The following is a 16978-nucleotide window of genomic DNA, read 5'->3' on the forward strand; positions in this document are numbered from 1 at the left end:
AACGTGTACACCTTCAGAGTTACAGTTGTCTTGTTATACTATCCTTAATGATATCACAAAATAATAAATGATATCTTTTAGTTCCCACAGCCCTCCACAAAGAAAGAACTGATAAGCTTCCTGGGAATTGCGGGGACTTACCGTGCTTTCTGTAAAAAGTTTTCGGTAGTAGTGTCCCCACTGACCAATCTGTTGAAGGCCAAGTCTGAATTTATCTGGTCCACCCAGTGTCAAGAGGCATTTGGTGCAGTTAAGGCTCTTTTGTGTTTGGCACCCGTGTTGGTAGCACCAAATTTTGGGAAACCTTTCAAATTGCAGGTAGACGCCAGTCAAATCGGTGCTGGGGCTGTGCTTCTCCAGGAGAATGATAACAATGTTGAGTGTCCAGTCAGTTTCTTCTCCCGGAAATGTAATAAGTATCAGCAAAACTATTCTGTAATTGAAAAGGAGGCTTTTAGGTCTCATTTGGGCTTTACAGCACTTCGAGGTCTATGTTGGTTCTGGTTTGACCCCTTTAACTGTGCTCACTGACCACAACCCACTTATTTTTCTGAGGTCCCTGCAAAATCCCAACCAGCGCCTGATGCGTTGGGCTTTGTTCTTGCAACCATTCAACTTTGATATTAGACACATTAGTGGTAAGGATAATATCATTGCTGATGCTCTGTCCCGTGCTCCTCCCGTGTCCAGTTTGTATCTTCTCTCTGCTGACCCCTACGGGCTGTCTGCGCCTCTTTCCTCTTAAATTGCTCCCCAGGTACCAGGGCTGCCGAGTTTGAGGGGCGGACAGTCATTTGGAGGACACAGGGCCACTACTAGGAGCCGGGACTGGTATCCTTTTTTTTTCTTTTTGGGGAATTTTATTGTTGTGAATATGTTTGGGCCAAAATTTGGGTTTTAAGGAGGGGGGTGTCACGGCCCCTCTGCAGTGCAGGGGCGGTTCCTCCTGCAGGCAGAGGAGGGTCGTTAGTGATTGGAGTCACCTGGGCTCAGGGTATTTAAACTGCTTCACTAATCTCTCTCTCTCTCTCTCTGCTCCTCCAGGTATGATCCTGTTTTGTTTGTTCCTTTGAAGTTGTGCATAGTTTTCACTCAGTCATTCACACACACAGATTCATGCATCCCTGCACTTTACATACACCTTACATTATGATACTTTCACACCTCATTCCTTTTTCTTTGTTTAAAGTTAATAGTTTTGGTTTACAATAAAGAACCTTTTTGATTGGCCTATACCTGTTTTTCGTGTCCCCTCATTTTTGCCACAGGCTATGAGCCGGCCTCTCATGGTCAAAGATGAGAATCACGGACTGGTCCCCCGATGGACCTGTTTTCATGTTCTCTCTCGTGTCATAGTCCCTGTGGTCTGTGACGTAGATGTGGACATTCACCAGGCTCTGGAGAGGGAACCCTCTCCCACTACCTGTCCTCCTGAGTGTCTCTACGTTCCCATGGGGATAAGGACGCGACTGTTGACCTGGGCACACACATCTCTCATCGCTGGACATCCTGGGATCACCTGTACTATACAATCACTCTCTGAAAAGTATTGGTGGCCCACCTTGAAGCAGGACGTTACTCCCTATGTCAACTCCTGTTCTGTGTGTGTCCAAACTAAGTCTCCCCAACATGCTTCAGTAGGGAAACTCCAGCCCGTGCCTCAGCGTCCCTGGTCTCATCGGTAACGACAATGGACAGATCTCCCCTCTGACGGTTTCACCACCATTCTGGTGGTTGTGGACAGATTTTCTAAATCATGGCAGTTTATTCCTCTCTCTGGTCTCCCTACCTCTCTTCAGGTCGCTGAGGCACTGTTCCGGCAGGTCTTCCAGCATTATGGCCTTCCGGAGGACATCGTCTCCGACCGTGGCCAGTCTACACACACGTAGGACAGAATAGTGGATGTGTTTAACTATTCTTTTGGGGACCAGAAGTCCAACTGGGGACATTTTGTTAGTCCCCACGAGGTCAAGTTATATTTCTAGGGGGTTTATGGTTAGGGTTAGAATTAGTGTTAGGGTTAGGAGCTCGGGTCAGTATTTAAGGTTATTTTTAGGGTTACGGTTAGGAGCTAGGGTTAAGGTTAGGCTTTTGGGTTAAGGTAAGAGTGTGGGTTAGGGAAAATAGGATTTTGAATGGAACTTAATTGTGTGTCCCCAGAAGGTTAGCTGTACAAGACTGTGTGTGTGTGTGTGTGTGTGTGTGTGTGTGTGTGTGTGTGTGTGTGTGTGTGTGTGTGTGTGTGTGTGTGTGTGTGTGTGTGTGTGTGTGTGTGTGTGTGTGTGTGTGTGTGTGTGTGTGAGAGACAACAACGTACAGTACCAGTCAAAAGTTTGGACATATTTAGATTTGTTTAACACTTTTTGGCTTACTACATGATTCCATATGTATTATTTCATAGTTTTGATGTCTTCACTATTATTCTACAATGTAGAAAATATTAAAAATAAATAAAAACCCTGGAATTAATAAGTGTGTCAACTTTTGACTGGTACTGTGTATATAGCCATAATATGACATTTGAAATGTCTCTATTCCTTTGGAACTTTTGAGTGTAGTGTTTACTGTTTTTTTGTTTTGTTTATTTCACTTGCTTTGGCAATGTAAACATGTTTCCCATGAGAATAAAGACCTTTGAGAGAAGACAGGCTATGTGCGCACTGCCCACCAAATGAGGTGGAAACTAAGCTGCACTTCCTGACCTCCTGCCAAATGTATGACCATATTAGAGACACATTTCCCTCAGAATACACAGACCCACAAAGAGTTCAAAAACAAACCCAATTTTGATAAACTCCATATCTATTGGGTGAAATACCAGTGTGCCATCACAGCAGCAAGATTTGTGACTTGTTGCCAAAATAAAAAGGCAACCAGTGAAGAACAAACATCATTGTAAATACAACCCATATTTGTTTTTATTTTCCCTTTTGTACTTTAACTATTTGCACATCGTTACTACACTGTAAATAGACATATGAAATACCTTTATTCTTTTGGAACTTCTGTGAATGTAATGTGTACTGTTAACTTTTATTGTTTATTTAACTTTTGTTCATTATCTACTTCACTTGCTTTGGCAATGCTAACATATGTTTCCCATGCCAATAAAAGCCCTTAAATGAAATTGAATTGAAAGAGAGAGATAAAGCCCTTGAATTAAATGGAGAGAGACTTGAATGGCTAGACTGCGTCTGTCCTCGCCCATCGGGTTTATCATTGGCTGTCGCGTGATTCCAACCGTCGGAGTCTGCGCAGTGAACACAGCACTGAAATTCAAATATTGAACAGCTCTGTTTGTTAAAAAAATAAGGAACGAACGACGCGTCTGCAGAAACAGCGGCTGAGAAGCTGTCCGCGTTTAGTGTATTAGGATAGATAAACGACGATTATTCAGTGTACGTTAGCTAAATCAATAGATTTGAACAAAGAAACTCTTATCGGAATGGATCCGTTTACCGAGGTGAGTGCAGTTTGTTTCTAGCTAACTGCCATGGCCAGCTAACGATAACGTAACGCGTTAGCCAACAAAACATTATTTCTTGTTGCGTTGCATAAAGATGGTAATCTTGTTTGATAGTCACTGTCAAACCCATATTTATAGAACTGAAATAATGTTGTAAAACCTGGATTCAAAACAACGTTAGTTACGTTAAATATCTAACGTTTGTGTGGTAACGTTAGGTAGCTAACTTTAACTGGTAGTAACGTTTGGGACAAAACATTGAAAGTATTGGTTGGAGTCAAACTAATACTTGTTCTTCAACAAATGTGAATTTAAATATCTTAACTAGTGTAGCTGGGTAACTTTAGCTTAATTCAAATGTATGACGTTAACTGAAAGTTGTTGGAAACGTTGCTAACGTTAGATAGATAGCCAAGTCAAATAGTATAGAAGTGACATCTAAACCCTGACACCTTCCATACGTATATCATTGTATAGCTAATGTTAGCCTGCTACCTTTCCTCTTCATAATTCATAATACTGTACTAAAATTGCATGCCAGCACAAGGCAGTCAGATGATTGTCATCTTGTCAAAAAATGAATGGATTCCTTGGTCAACTACAGTATGAATACAGTAATGTTTTCCACCTTCATTTCCATACAACATCTGTCTGTCAATTTCCCTTTCTGATGCACCCTGTCAGCTTTATCAATTTTACCAAATGTGCCAGGAGTGAGTGTGTATATATATATGTATATATGTATGTATATATATGTATATATATATATATATTTTTTTAAGTCACTCAAGTTAGGAACTAAGTGTGTTTCATAACAACACTGATATAGAAAAGCAGTGGCTGGCAGCAAAATCCATAAAATGTCAATTCCAACCAATAGAAATGCCTGGGAGATTTCAAATCCAGGAGCCACAACACGTCAGAAGTGGCTCATTCCTGAGGAATGACACACACACTTTAACAAGTTTTCCACACATCCTGGCTGGGTGTGAGATGTGTAGGCAACTGAAACAGGCAGGAATGTGTTGAGTCTTGCACTGTAACAGCCAGGGCAATAAATCATGCCTTGGGATTGTTTGCCTTGGACTGGGAGGCCAGCTAGGGTTTTGGTGTTCAGATGAGAACTGACAGGAGAGGAGGAGGCCAGGGAGGAGTGTAGAGACAACTGCAGTCCTATCTCCCCCAGACCTAGTTGTTTTTCTTGACCCTATGACATGGACTAAAACTTATTCACTATTTTAAAGCTATAGACCACTGCAATCCACTGCTCAATATGGGTGCAATAGCAGAAAGGAAATTTGAATTAGAAGAGGGAAAAAAAGCAAGAAATGGTGTAGACACTGCTTTTAATTGCAAATGTGTTACATTTTCTAATGTGCTTTTTTACCTGCTCAGAAACTCCTGGAGAGGACCCGTGCTCGCAGGGAGAACCTGCAGAAGAAGATGGCAGAGAGACCCACTGCTGCTAACAGACAGATGGCCAAGCGAGCTAGGGAGCCTCTTGCTGAGACCTGCAACAGCCTGGTCACAGTGCCTGTCATCGAAAAAGGTACGATCTTACTCATTTATTCTCAATATGATATAACATAATTTCTCAATACATTCATTTTCTAGCCCTGTGATCGCTCTGGCTGCGATAGTAAGTATTGCATTGATGGGAATCGTTTTAATTTAACCCTTAGATGTCTCCATTAGCCTTTAGGTGGTTGAACTTCATGCCCTGCACGTGTATGGCTTTCCATACCGGAAGCTTCAAAATCAAATCAAATTTATTTATATAGCCCTTCGTACATCAGCTGATATCTCAAAGTGCTGTACAGAAACCCAGCCTAAAACCCCAAACAGCAAGCAATGCAGGTGTAGAAGCACGGTGGCTAGGAAAAACTCCCTAGAAAGGCCAAAACCTAGGAAGAAACCTAGAGAGGAACCAGGCTATGTGGGGTGGCCAGTCCTCTTCTGGCTGTGCCGGGTGGAGATTATAACAGAACATGTCCAAGATGTTCATAAATGACCAGCATGGTCGAATAATAATAAGGCAGAACAGTTGAAACTGGAGCAGCAGCACAGTCAGGTGGAAGTTGAAACTGGAACAGCAGCATGGCCAGGTGGACTGGGGACAGCAAGGAGTCATCATGTCAGGTAGTCCTGGAGCTCAGGTCCTAGGGCTCAGGTCCTCCGAGAGAGAGAAAGAAAGAGAGAAGGAGAGAATTAGAGAACGCACACTTAGATTCACACAGGACACCGAATAGGACAGGAGAAGTACTCCAGATATAACAAACTGACCCCAGCCCCCCAACACATAAACTACTGCAGCATAAATACTGGAGGCTGAGACAGGAGGAAGCTTGACCTTTGAAACAGCTCACTGAGAATTATGTTCAAATCAAGTTGGTGGAATGGGTCTATGGCTGAAGCTTTCCCTAGGCTGTATTCAAATATAGACAAAATGGTGAAGTTTTAGATTGTCTATGTATATTTGTGAGCTTTAATATGGTACTCAAGGTAAATACTTAAATATGAATTTTGTGGATTGGAAATCTCCCACTGTAAACTTAATTTATGGTCTTTCTCACTTGACCCCCAGCCCCTCACCCATCCAGCAAGCCCTCTCCCTCAAAGCGGAGTCGTTCAGGTGAACTTGGCCAGCCCTCCATGATCGGCGAGGAGAACAGGGAGCCTTCAATGACTTCTCGCACCCTGACCCCTACTCTGACAGACCCCCAGACTGACCGGAAGCCCCCAACGGGCCCAGCCAGCGTCCGCTCTGCCGCCTCTTTGGAGAGGGTGGCTGTCCGTCCTCCTGTTCCTGAACCAGAGCCCATGTTGGCAGCACAGCTTGTCCCAGAGCAGGCCAGGGAGGTAGCATGCTCTGCCCCAGAACCAGAGAAGGTGGCTGTGAGTGCTGCTCCACAGCCACAGAGGACCAAGAATGTGGAGGTGGTGCCGGCTAGCCCGGTTCTTCAGGGGAACCGAGAAGCGCAGAGGGAGGCTCCCACCTCCTCTACCCCTGCTGCCATGAAGTCTCGCCTGGCCAGACTGGCTGAACAAAGGCAGTACTGGGATTCTGAAGGTAAGGCACGTGGCCTGTTGACTAGCTAGATAATTTCATTTGCACATGTAGCACCTGTTTAACCTTTATAGATCACCTGAAAACCAACATTTTTACACAACAATATCAGTTTGGAATTAGACTCCTACAATCATATTAAAAGCATATTTGTTTTTGCGTGACAAATATGAATGCCCATGTTTTTCCCGTCGAAGGTACCTCTGAGGTTCGAGACATCCCAGCAGCCCTGTCCCCAGTAAAGAACCAGACCCACCCTAGGCAGGCTCTGGCTCCGGTCCCCACACCTGTCCCTGCTGCTGCATCCTCAGAAGCCACCGTGGGCAGGAAGGGTCGCCTGGCCAACCTTGCTGCCAGCATTGGGTCCTGGGAGGACGACCTCAGCCACGCCGCCCCTCGTAGCAGAGACCATGCACAAGGGAACCCTGGTAGTGTCAGTATCGCCACCCCTGCTTGGAGGAGAGAGGCAGGTATCAAACCCATCTCTGTGGCTGCAGACCGGACACAGATGAGTCAGTCATCAAACAGCAAGCCTTTTCTGGACTCCAACCAGGCGAGTCATAATGCGACAGTTGGCTTGGTTATTAATCATGATGTACGTAACTTTTGTGTGAGTAATATGTCCTCCCATGGGAGAGGCTGATTCTACAGAGGCATTTTGGATGTGAAAATGATTCAAAGTAGAAATTAAGATAGGAAGTGGTGATGCTTTGCAAGAAAGCAGTGTGCAGTAACAAGTTATTTTAAATAGTTTGATTAATAAATTTCTTGCTTTTCTTCAGCATCCTTTCAACTCCCCAGTCAAGTCAACCGGAGTGGTTCCCCCCAGCCACCAGAAGACTGAAGTACCTGAAGCCAGACCAGCTAGACAGACTAGCAGAGGTCTCCCCTCTCCTTTACCCAGTCCCCAGAGGAGTTGCCAGGGTAGAGCCTCAGCCTTCACACCCAGCTCCCAAAAAGGTGCTCCCTCACCTGTGCCTCAGAGCCCCCTGAAGAACCAGGCCCTGTCCCGAGCCCTGGAGGTCAATGCCAGCCCCAAGAAGTCAGAGCTCCCTACACAGCCCTCTAACACTGGGCCCTCTGTCCTGCAGACCAGGGAGAGGTTCACCAAGGAAGCCACCCCGGCCACTCCCCTGCAGCAGAGAGGCACCGCAGGAGCAACTGGAACACCAGGTGAGCTAGAATGAGCACTCAATTTAGCTTTTTCTTTTTCCTAAGCTGAAGTTGACAACTTATTAGGTGGTTCTAAAATATCAGATGTTTTAATATGCAGTCTCTGCTCATTTGTCTGTTGCTGTCCACTTCCATTGTCCTCACAAGAGTTGCTAAATATTTTTCTGTTTCCAACAGGTGTCAAGTCGTTCATGGAGCGTTTTGGGGAGAGGTGCCAGGAGCGCTCCGGCCTGAGTTCCACTGATACCAGCCATGGAGCTGCCGCTCATACTCCAACCATAGTAAACTCGTCTGGGGCAGGCCTGGTTGGTCATACCCCTGTCGTGAGCCATTCTGGAACCCCCAACACCAGGCTGGTGCAGGAGAGGCTGAGAGCTGCCCAGGTTGCCAGCACCACCACCGCTGACCTTGCACAGAAACAGAAACTGGTATGTACAGTTCACTTTATTTGCTCAGACCTTCTGCCTTTAATGTCTTCAGTTTTCCCTTTGTACAGCACTTTGGCATTTTATTTTTCTAAGCTCTTTTTGAAAATAAAGTATTACACATAAAATTATGACATTTGTTTTGTGACCAGACTGTTGACAAACTGATGAAAAATTGTAATTTCCTTGTTCTTTATTGCAGGAGCGCGAGTCGGAACTGGCTCAGATTCGTAACCGGTTCCAGAAAGGGAACAACATTTGGAAGATCAAGGATGAAGAGGCAGACACCAAGAGAAACACAGAGGCCAAGGTTGGTGGTGAAGTATATTTCTTTTGACCACGCTTGGAGCAACCTTTTATGTGCAGTCTGTTGTATGATGGATGACTGCAAAGCAATTAGGAAGGAAATGTTAAATGATCCTGTAATAATTATTCTCAGGATCTGATTGAGCAGCCTGATGAGCAAACCGCTTCCCCTCTGGATAGCCTGAATTCAGCAACCAAAAAACCCAATGTACCTGCTGCCACCAACCCAACCTCCAGCCCTGTGAAGCGAGTAGAATTCTCAGTGGAGGAATCAGGTACTGTACTTACTGAGTATACTACTTGATCATACTAACTTTGCTTTCGAATAGTACACTGATCATAAATACATATTTGGATGCTTGAATCGGTTGCAAGTTAGTGTTTTAATGTCCTATGGTTTCGGTCAACTAACTTAATTAGAGCAGTCCTTACAATCTAAGTTCATACCGTTGGCGTCACTATATAATATTCCACTCACGATTGTCTCACTGCAGACGAAGATGTGAGTCATGAGCTTGAGGTGAACGTGGACCAGTCCATCAACTCTGATGTGATCAACGGGATCTTTGACGGGCTCCATGACCAGAGCGAGGTGCAGAGTGGTGAGGAGGAAGATGAATTGAACATCTCCTCTATGTCTATCCTCACCCCCTTCTCTGAGACTGTGGCTGCTGTGGTCAAGAGCCCAGTGAAGATGATGGTGAGTTAAAGTACAAAGCTGGAAACAACCTAAAGCATACAAAGTAGTAAAATCTTTCAGCCATTTAATGTCTTGGGGACGTACAACTGCTTTTTAATGCCAGCTTGTCATATTTTATTTGCGCCCATGGACTAGATATAATGTTATGGCGAATTATGTATTTTTTGGGGTCAACCTAATTACTTTCATGTATATCCCTGCCCAGGTGTCAACCCCAGCCAGTTCGTTCAACGCTAAGAGCCTAACTCCTGACAGTGTTTCCAGACCCAGTAAGTTCCAGAGGGCTCGCATGCTCCGGGCTGGGTCATCAGACGGGCTAGAGACCGATGATGGCCACAACCTGCCTTACAGGTAACCAACCAGTTAAAGCCCATACCCAAACTCTAATGTAGCTGGCTGAGCTTCACCCCTTCTACTGATACATCAACAACTTTAATTTTATTTAGTTTCACTGAGTTCAAGAGATGGCTAGGGCTGGGAATTGCCAGGGACCTCACGATACGATATTTCCACGATACTTAGGTGCTGATATGAATTGATACTATTGCCATTCTCACAATTCTGTGTGTATTGTGATTGAATATTGCGATTTGATTTTCCAAACATATTGCTCACTGTCTGCTGCAGAGAGAGCATGAGCAAACGCATTTTGATCAGTCAGTGAAATGAAAGTGCTGAAAATGTTGGCTCGCTATTTAAGGAAGATGGGGGACCGAACTATAGGAGGAAAATACTGGCGTTTTGGCGCAGGTACAGCCAACTGTACTGTAATGCAAGCTAACGCTACCTACAGTAGCAAACTTGTTTTAATATATATTCTTTCAAATCTAGATTGAGTCAAATATCTATCGTCCAAAAATAATATTGCCATATATAACTATCGATTTGAGTCTTTATGTATGTTTTCCTTTCTCTTCCAGTATTGATGCGTACAGGTCGACCAGGATCAAGGAGAGTACGGAGAGGCCTCGTGTGAGGCAGGTCATCGCGAGGAAGGAGGATGTGTCTCGTAGAGCAGCAGAGGAACCCAGGAGCCAAGGACACACCAATATCAAACAGAAGATGAAGGTAAAGGCATGAACAGACCGGTAGGATTGTTGTGCGTCTCCCGGCCAAGAGTACTTAGCACCTCTGAACAGAGTGCCGGCTGTAATTTGCACATATGGTCCCTATAACACGCCGTGCTGACAGCAAGCAAACGAATGGTCCCGTACTGTGCAGACCAACAGTCTGGCTGGATAGAAACAGACTCGACCACAATGCCAGCACAAAAACAATTCCGGTGTCATATTGTGAGAAGGATCTCACACTGTACAAAAACCTGATTTCATAGAATAAAGTATCTTTCCCCCTCATTCCGTGTAGGTTCTTCTGACCACTGATGTTGATTTCCTCATTCCATGTGACCAATGAGATGTCTTCTTTCTGATTCCTTGTAGGTTCTGACCAATGAAATAAACCTGCAGCAAACAGTGATCAGCCAGGCTAGCCAGGCCCTGAACTGCTGTACTGATGAGGAGCATGGGAAAGGCTCGCAGGTGGAGGCAGAGGCTGAGAGGCTTTTGCTTATAGCCAGTGAGTTCCCATTCCACCCCTACAACATGAGTGGACATACTGACAGCCAATCCCAATTTGCTCCATACCCCTTGGGGACCTGCTGTTATATCTTCATGCATTTCGCATTAACATTGCATTCAGTTTTCTTATCAGTCTTATGTTCTTGTCTCCCTCCAGCTGAGAAGCGGGGGGCCCTGAAGGCAGAGCTGGACCGTCTGAAGGGAGAGGGTCCTAGCGGTCAAATGGGGCAGGGTGGGGACATGGGGGTCACAGCCTCCAAGGGATCCATCTCCCTCCTGGAACTACGACTGCCCCTCAAAGCTGACTTTGTCTGCTCCACTGGTAACAATCCAGGTAGAGACCCAACACACAACAATTGTTACTTGGTTATCTCAGAATTTATTTATTTTAATTATGATGGATATTTTTTTGTAATTTGCCTGCAACCAAATTGCTTTTAAGGGACAAAGTTCTTGATCTCCTGTTTCCCACATTGTGCTGTCAAAAACAAGATCCAAATATACATTGCTCAATATACTTCATGTATAGTGTGTTAGACTGAAATCATTAAGTTTTCTATTGTATGTGTTTATTCAAGAGTGGTCCAGCCATTACTTCTTCATCATGATCCGTGCTGGAGCTGAGAATACAGTTGCTACTCCCCTAGCCAGCACACGTAGTGCTATCAGTGGAGACGCGATCACCTTCTCTACCAAGTTCACCATGTGAGTTAAACCACACACATTCTCTCTCTGGAATTCTGTAGAATAATACCACTGTCCTATTCTAATGTCTTTCTCTGGCTTCCATTTTAGGCCTGATGTCTCTAATGAATTTGCAATTGATATTGAGGTTTACTGCCTGGTGAGTTTTTGCTACTTTCGGCAAATGCAGATATTGTTTGAGGAGGTCTCTGACTTCTTTGATCTGGGATATTACTCTAACCCTGGTTATTTCTTCAGGAGCAGAAGCGTGAGTTGAACCCTGACAAGAGGAAGAAGCCCAGCAAGTCAAAGGTAGTTATATTTTCTCAAATGTGCCATAACAAACTACAAATCAGTTTATTGAATGTTGGAACTGAGTATAGTCTTGTATCTTGGCTGCTAGTTTCTGCTTGAATACACTGCCATTGTTATGCATCAGAATATGCATGTAGAGCCACTTTTAAAATGATGTCCTGTCTCTCAGATGAAATGGTGTGTGTTCAGATACCATGTTCACAAGGCCCACGAGTTGTGCTTGTCTGTAGGGACTGATTTTAAACCCCCATTCACCTTTTTTGTGTGGGTGTACTGTAATGTTACTACTCGGTAGTAGAACACATCTAATGCTGGTGTTACCAGGCCCTGGGCCTGCTGCTGCCAAATACACACACTAGGCCTGCAGGCTCTACTTTTCATTCCACACGGTGAAGGGTCCCTTTTGTAGGATGGAAGGCTTTGTTCACAGCTGGCAATGCAGTTGGCTTAGTCAGTGATTTGAATTACCCATTCACTTGTTTGTGTCCCAACGTAACCTCTTCTGAAACTGAATCACCGTTTCTCTTTCTAGGCCATCACTCCCAAGAGGTTCCTCGCCATCACTGTAAGCTTTCATTCTTACCAACCTCTAATACAGACCGTACTGCCTTGTGGTCTTATGCGGAATGTTTTAACACATCGGATCTGTTATTGGGGCGATAAGAGGGAATGATTGCCACATGAGAAATGTAGACTTGCATCGGTAATGCATTATAGTAATATTCTGTTACTGTGTAGATTATGCTGTCATGCATGTTGTATGCACAGCCAGCCATCTTGTAAATGATTCAAAACATGCCTCTCTTTCTAACATATCTGGCTCGCTGCTCCTGTAGAAGAGCAGTCTGACTCCAGGTAAGGATACTTTTTCGGTTGATGAATTTGAACCCTGATGTCTTACTGTGCTTGTTTAAATAATTCTGCAGCTAGTGAATATTTTTTTTGAGGGTTTTACTTGCAGTTGTTGTGATGTGTGGTTGTCTCACCTACTTAAGTTGAACTTATTGTTGCAAGTCTCTGGATGACGAGAATGTCTGCGCAATTACAAAAACATTGCTGAAACATCCTCCTAATACTCTTTGCAGTGGTGGCCAGTCCTGGGGGCCCTAATGCAGTACGAACCAGTAACTTTGTCCTGGTCGGGTCTCACAAGCTAACGCTAGCCTCTATTGGGAAAAACAAGTTCTCATTGGAGAAGGTAAAATCCATAGACCTTTTACATAGAACATTAATATATTTTTAACTCATTTGCTTTCACTGTTGTACAATGCAGTCACTTCCATTATATCCTGAATTCACCCTCTATTTCCAGTTTGGCTGTATCTCTGCACACAATGCCAGCTAATGTGTAGTTGTAGGGGAGGAGGTAACATTTCTAGCGTTTGGAACTGACAGGGAGAAAGACCTCCCATTCTGAGTTTTTTTTTTTTTCTTCACCTGCACAGTCTGTGTGCTACCTGCCAGACTCTGACACTCATTCACTCACACATACCTTGTTTCTCTCTCTTAGATCAAATATGAAGGCATTGAAAGAGTGCTTCTCAAAGATATGTTTCACAGCAAAGTTGCAAATCAATCCACGACCACTAATATTTTGGGGTTTGTGACATAATGTCGTTCTGTTGTGGCACCATCTAACATTTCTAACCTCAATCTACAAGTTGGTTGGTATTGTTGTAAGGAAAATAAGTTCTGCTGGATGTTTTTTGGGGTGTTTCAGGCAGTGTCAAGTTAATGTATTTCACCATCCAATTGAATCTTCTCTACAAGAAGATGAGTCTTGCGTTTCAGTCTAAAGCCCGATTAACACAATCTGTCCTGTCACCCGATGAAAGCATTTTGTGTTGGTAGTCTTAGAGCTGAGGACTGTTACATGTCCTGTGTAATCTGTAGGTGCCTTTCCTGTGCCCCTTGGAGGGACACCTCTACCTGAAGATGCAGTGTGAGGTGGGCTCCTTGGTGGAGGAGAGAGGCTTCTTGGTGAGTACACACTGGCTTTGAACGCGGGGCCCCTGTACACCTCAAGACTGTTGGCCTGCTGAGCTAAATCCTATCAATCAATGAAATGTATTTATCAATCCTTTTTACACAGTAATTGTCAGTGTGTTTATAGGAACCCTGCTTAGACCACAGAGGAAGCAGAGACCAAGCCTAGGCATTCATGTCTTCATGTCTGTCAAGGTTTATTACACAAGCAGTTTCAATAGCTTCCTTCTGTTTTTCAGACAATGTTTGAGGATGTGAGTGGGTTCGGAGCATGGCACAGGAGATGGTGTGTCCTGTCAGGATACTCTATCTCCTACTGGACCTACCCTGATGATGAGAAACGCAAGGTAAGAGAGGACGTGGAAGCCAACCTGCCTCTGATCACTATTATTGGAGCCTTTATTCTTGAATGAATAGCCCTGTGAGCCTCATTTCAAAATACTGTAGGACTCAAGTGGAAATCAGCCTTCAGGCTTTATTTAGGTAATTCTTGAGTTTTAATGTACCCATATGCCAATTCATGTTGCCTCCAATTAGTAGCTTTTTATATTTTAATTTTCAATGTATTTCTTTGGGCGGATCCATGTCTTTCTAGAAGCCAATTGGACGCATCAACTTGGCTAACTGCACCAGTTGTAAGGTGGAGCCAGCCAACAGGGAGTTCTGTGCCCGGCCCAACACATTTGAGCTGATCACCGTCCGGCCTCAGAGAGAGAGTGACATAGAGACGCTTGTCAGCCAGTGTAAAAACACAATGTGTGTCACCAAGTAAGTCTCCGGTCGAAGTTGCCATCGCACTGTGTTTTATAGGCAAATACCTTGCGTGAAGAATGTTGGCTGATTTTGACATTTAATGCACTTGACCCCAAGTTTCCTATTTTTTGCACTCTTCTCCCTGAAGTGAGCACTTGTTTACTCCCTTCAAAGATTTTAAAACAATTGGATTGGAGTAGGCAGTGTCTAGTATTAACATATTTCTTAAACCAATCCAATGCCTTCAAAACCTTCAAGGAAGTTAACGAGTACATACGTAAGGGAGAAGGAAACTGAATTGGACTTGGACCTCCGTTCCTGTATACTGAAACACATGACTCTTTCCGTGTACCTGCAGAAACTGGCTGTGTGCCGACACCAAGGACGAGAGGAACGTGTGGATGCAGAAGCTCAACCAGATCCTAGTGGACTTGCGCATGTGGCAGCCAGACTCCTGCTACAGGCCTGTTTGAGCACAGAGCCCCCGCCTGGACCCAAGGTTAACACCCTGAATGGCTCTGGGTCTTGTATGGACAGTCACTATCAGTGACACGGTGACTAAGTGCAATACAGTATGAAAGTTATTCAATAAGATTTACCGGTGGATGGTATTTTTTAGAGGTGCTTTAAGACAGTTTAAGTTTGGGATGGGCAACTGGTGGATCAATCCCCCCTCAACTCAGTCGGGGTCTCAATTTACTGTTGAGAGTTATAGTAGACTATACAAGGTGTAATTTGGTTGTGAATCAGCAGTTTTTATCTTGTCAGTCACTCGATTAGCCCGCGTCAGCTAACATTTATTTAGATTGGTAAGCTAGTCTAGCCAGCTATCTAAACTTGTGGTAGTCATAGTTGAATTACAGTCTGGGGGGGACCCCCATTGATTTTGTTAGTTACTCTCACTCAGATGGCACATTACCTGCAAACATTTCTTTCCGAACATGGCAAAATGTGTAGAATTGCAGGAAATTAACTAAAACATTTTCTCTCCTCTGTCAAAAGGGCCGCTAAAATGTTTTGCTCGCAAGGTCGCTGCATGTGTGGTTATGGATGTGGGTACTCAGACCTGTGAGCACTGCGGCCCCTCGTGATGAGTTTAGATTTTGTGGCCCCCACCCACATCGAAGTTGCCCATCCCTGGTTTAAGTTATGAGTGCGAGAGAGATCAATAAAGCTGTACTTTAGTAGATATTACAGTATTGATAAGGGCTGCTGGTGCTTTTACACAATCCAATTTTACACAATCTGTATTTTCTATGCATTTCCAACATGTTGAGGCCATACTACCAACTTTGAGAGAATTTTGAGACTGTTGCATTTTGGTTTTCTGTGCTGTTACTCACATGATCAAACTCCTGACGAGATGTGGCTTTTTCGGTTGAATCTGTTGTCTGATTTGAGGAACATTATTAAATATTTAACTTTGTCACACCCAATTCTAGAATAATCTGCTTCAGTGCCAAGGTGATGCATACTGTACTATACTATATGAATGCTCCTCTTTCTCATAGTATTGGGAGAATGGCATGATTTGGAAGCACTGAACAACCATAAGAGGATTTTAGATTTAGCTGCACACTTATCCACTCCAATACCCTTCTTGTTTTGCTATTCCCTTTTTCCCCTTTGCAATCTTAACTATAGCTAATCTTGTATTTATCATGTTGCAAACTCTGGTTATGAACTTCTAGGTCAATGAGACTACGGAACGAGAACCCTTAATATTGTTTTATGTAGATGTTTTATTTTTGTGTACATGTTTTAAATGGTTACAGTTAAACTGGGTGTGGGTCAGCAGATATCAGTATATTTTACCACCATTATATTGTAATGGTGAACTTTGACAGTTGATGTTATTGCAATAACCTATGGGCACATTTCTATTCTGATTTTAGTTTAGCTATGCACTTTCATGAACTGCAAAGCTTATTCTCAGTCCAAGTTTTAAGCATGTGCTTAGAGGACTGAGTGCATCACCTTTTTGTGCTTTTACATGGATGTTTTGGGGGGAATAGTGTGTCTTATCTACCCATTAATTAATGCACAACGTTAATTTTCCACATGTTGGCAGTTCTATTATATCCTCTGATCTGTCCGGTCTTTCATTGGCACAACAAGCACTCCAAATATTCCTGATGTACTGGTAATTCTGAAACGATGAGACTTAAATAAATGCCAGCTTTAACCAAAATAGTGTTTTGTTTCAAGATGATTAGGGTTGCATTTTAAGGTACTTTCTTGTGTTTTAGACCATATGTAGCATGTCAATCTAAAATTGGCTATGAAGGGTGAGAAATATTTCAGTGTTAAATTGTACATGGTCACTTCCAAAACCTATCTACACTGAACAAAAATGTGAAGTGTAGGTCCCATGTTTCATGAGCTTTGCCATTGCCATGGCTGCACTCCTGCCCAATCATGTGAAATCCATAGGTTAGGGCCTAATTTATTTCACTTGACTGATTTACATATGAACTGTAAATCAGTGAAGTCTTTGAAATTGTTACATTTATATTTTTATTCAGT

At 43.7% G+C, this 16978-nt stretch overlaps 1 protein-coding gene across 1 annotated transcript; it reads left to right on the top strand.

Moving 5' to 3' along the window:
- Positions 1-3254: 3254 nt before the first annotated feature.
- LOC112229614 (anillin) lies at positions 3255-16643 on the top strand. The gene is made up of 23 exons (XM_024395550.2): positions 3255-3463; positions 4862-5015; positions 6051-6536; positions 6731-7086; positions 7316-7706; positions 7884-8134; positions 8334-8441; positions 8571-8712; positions 8932-9137; positions 9343-9488; positions 10058-10205; positions 10577-10712; positions 10872-11048; positions 11293-11419; positions 11510-11558; positions 11657-11710; positions 12246-12278; positions 12550-12568; positions 12799-12911; positions 13607-13693; positions 13939-14046; positions 14295-14467; positions 14811-16643. Exons 1-23 carry the CDS (start codon positions 3446-3448, stop codon positions 14923-14925), a joined length of 3597 nt encoding a protein of 1198 aa, XP_024251318.1. The 5' UTR covers positions 3255-3445; the 3' UTR covers positions 14926-16643.
- Positions 16644-16978: the final 335 nt, after the last annotated feature.

Source organism: Oncorhynchus tshawytscha, linkage group LG31, assembly GCF_018296145.1.
Source record: "Oncorhynchus tshawytscha isolate Ot180627B linkage group LG31, Otsh_v2.0, whole genome shotgun sequence".
Lineage (NCBI taxonomy): Eukaryota > Metazoa > Chordata > Actinopteri > Salmoniformes > Salmonidae > Oncorhynchus > Oncorhynchus tshawytscha.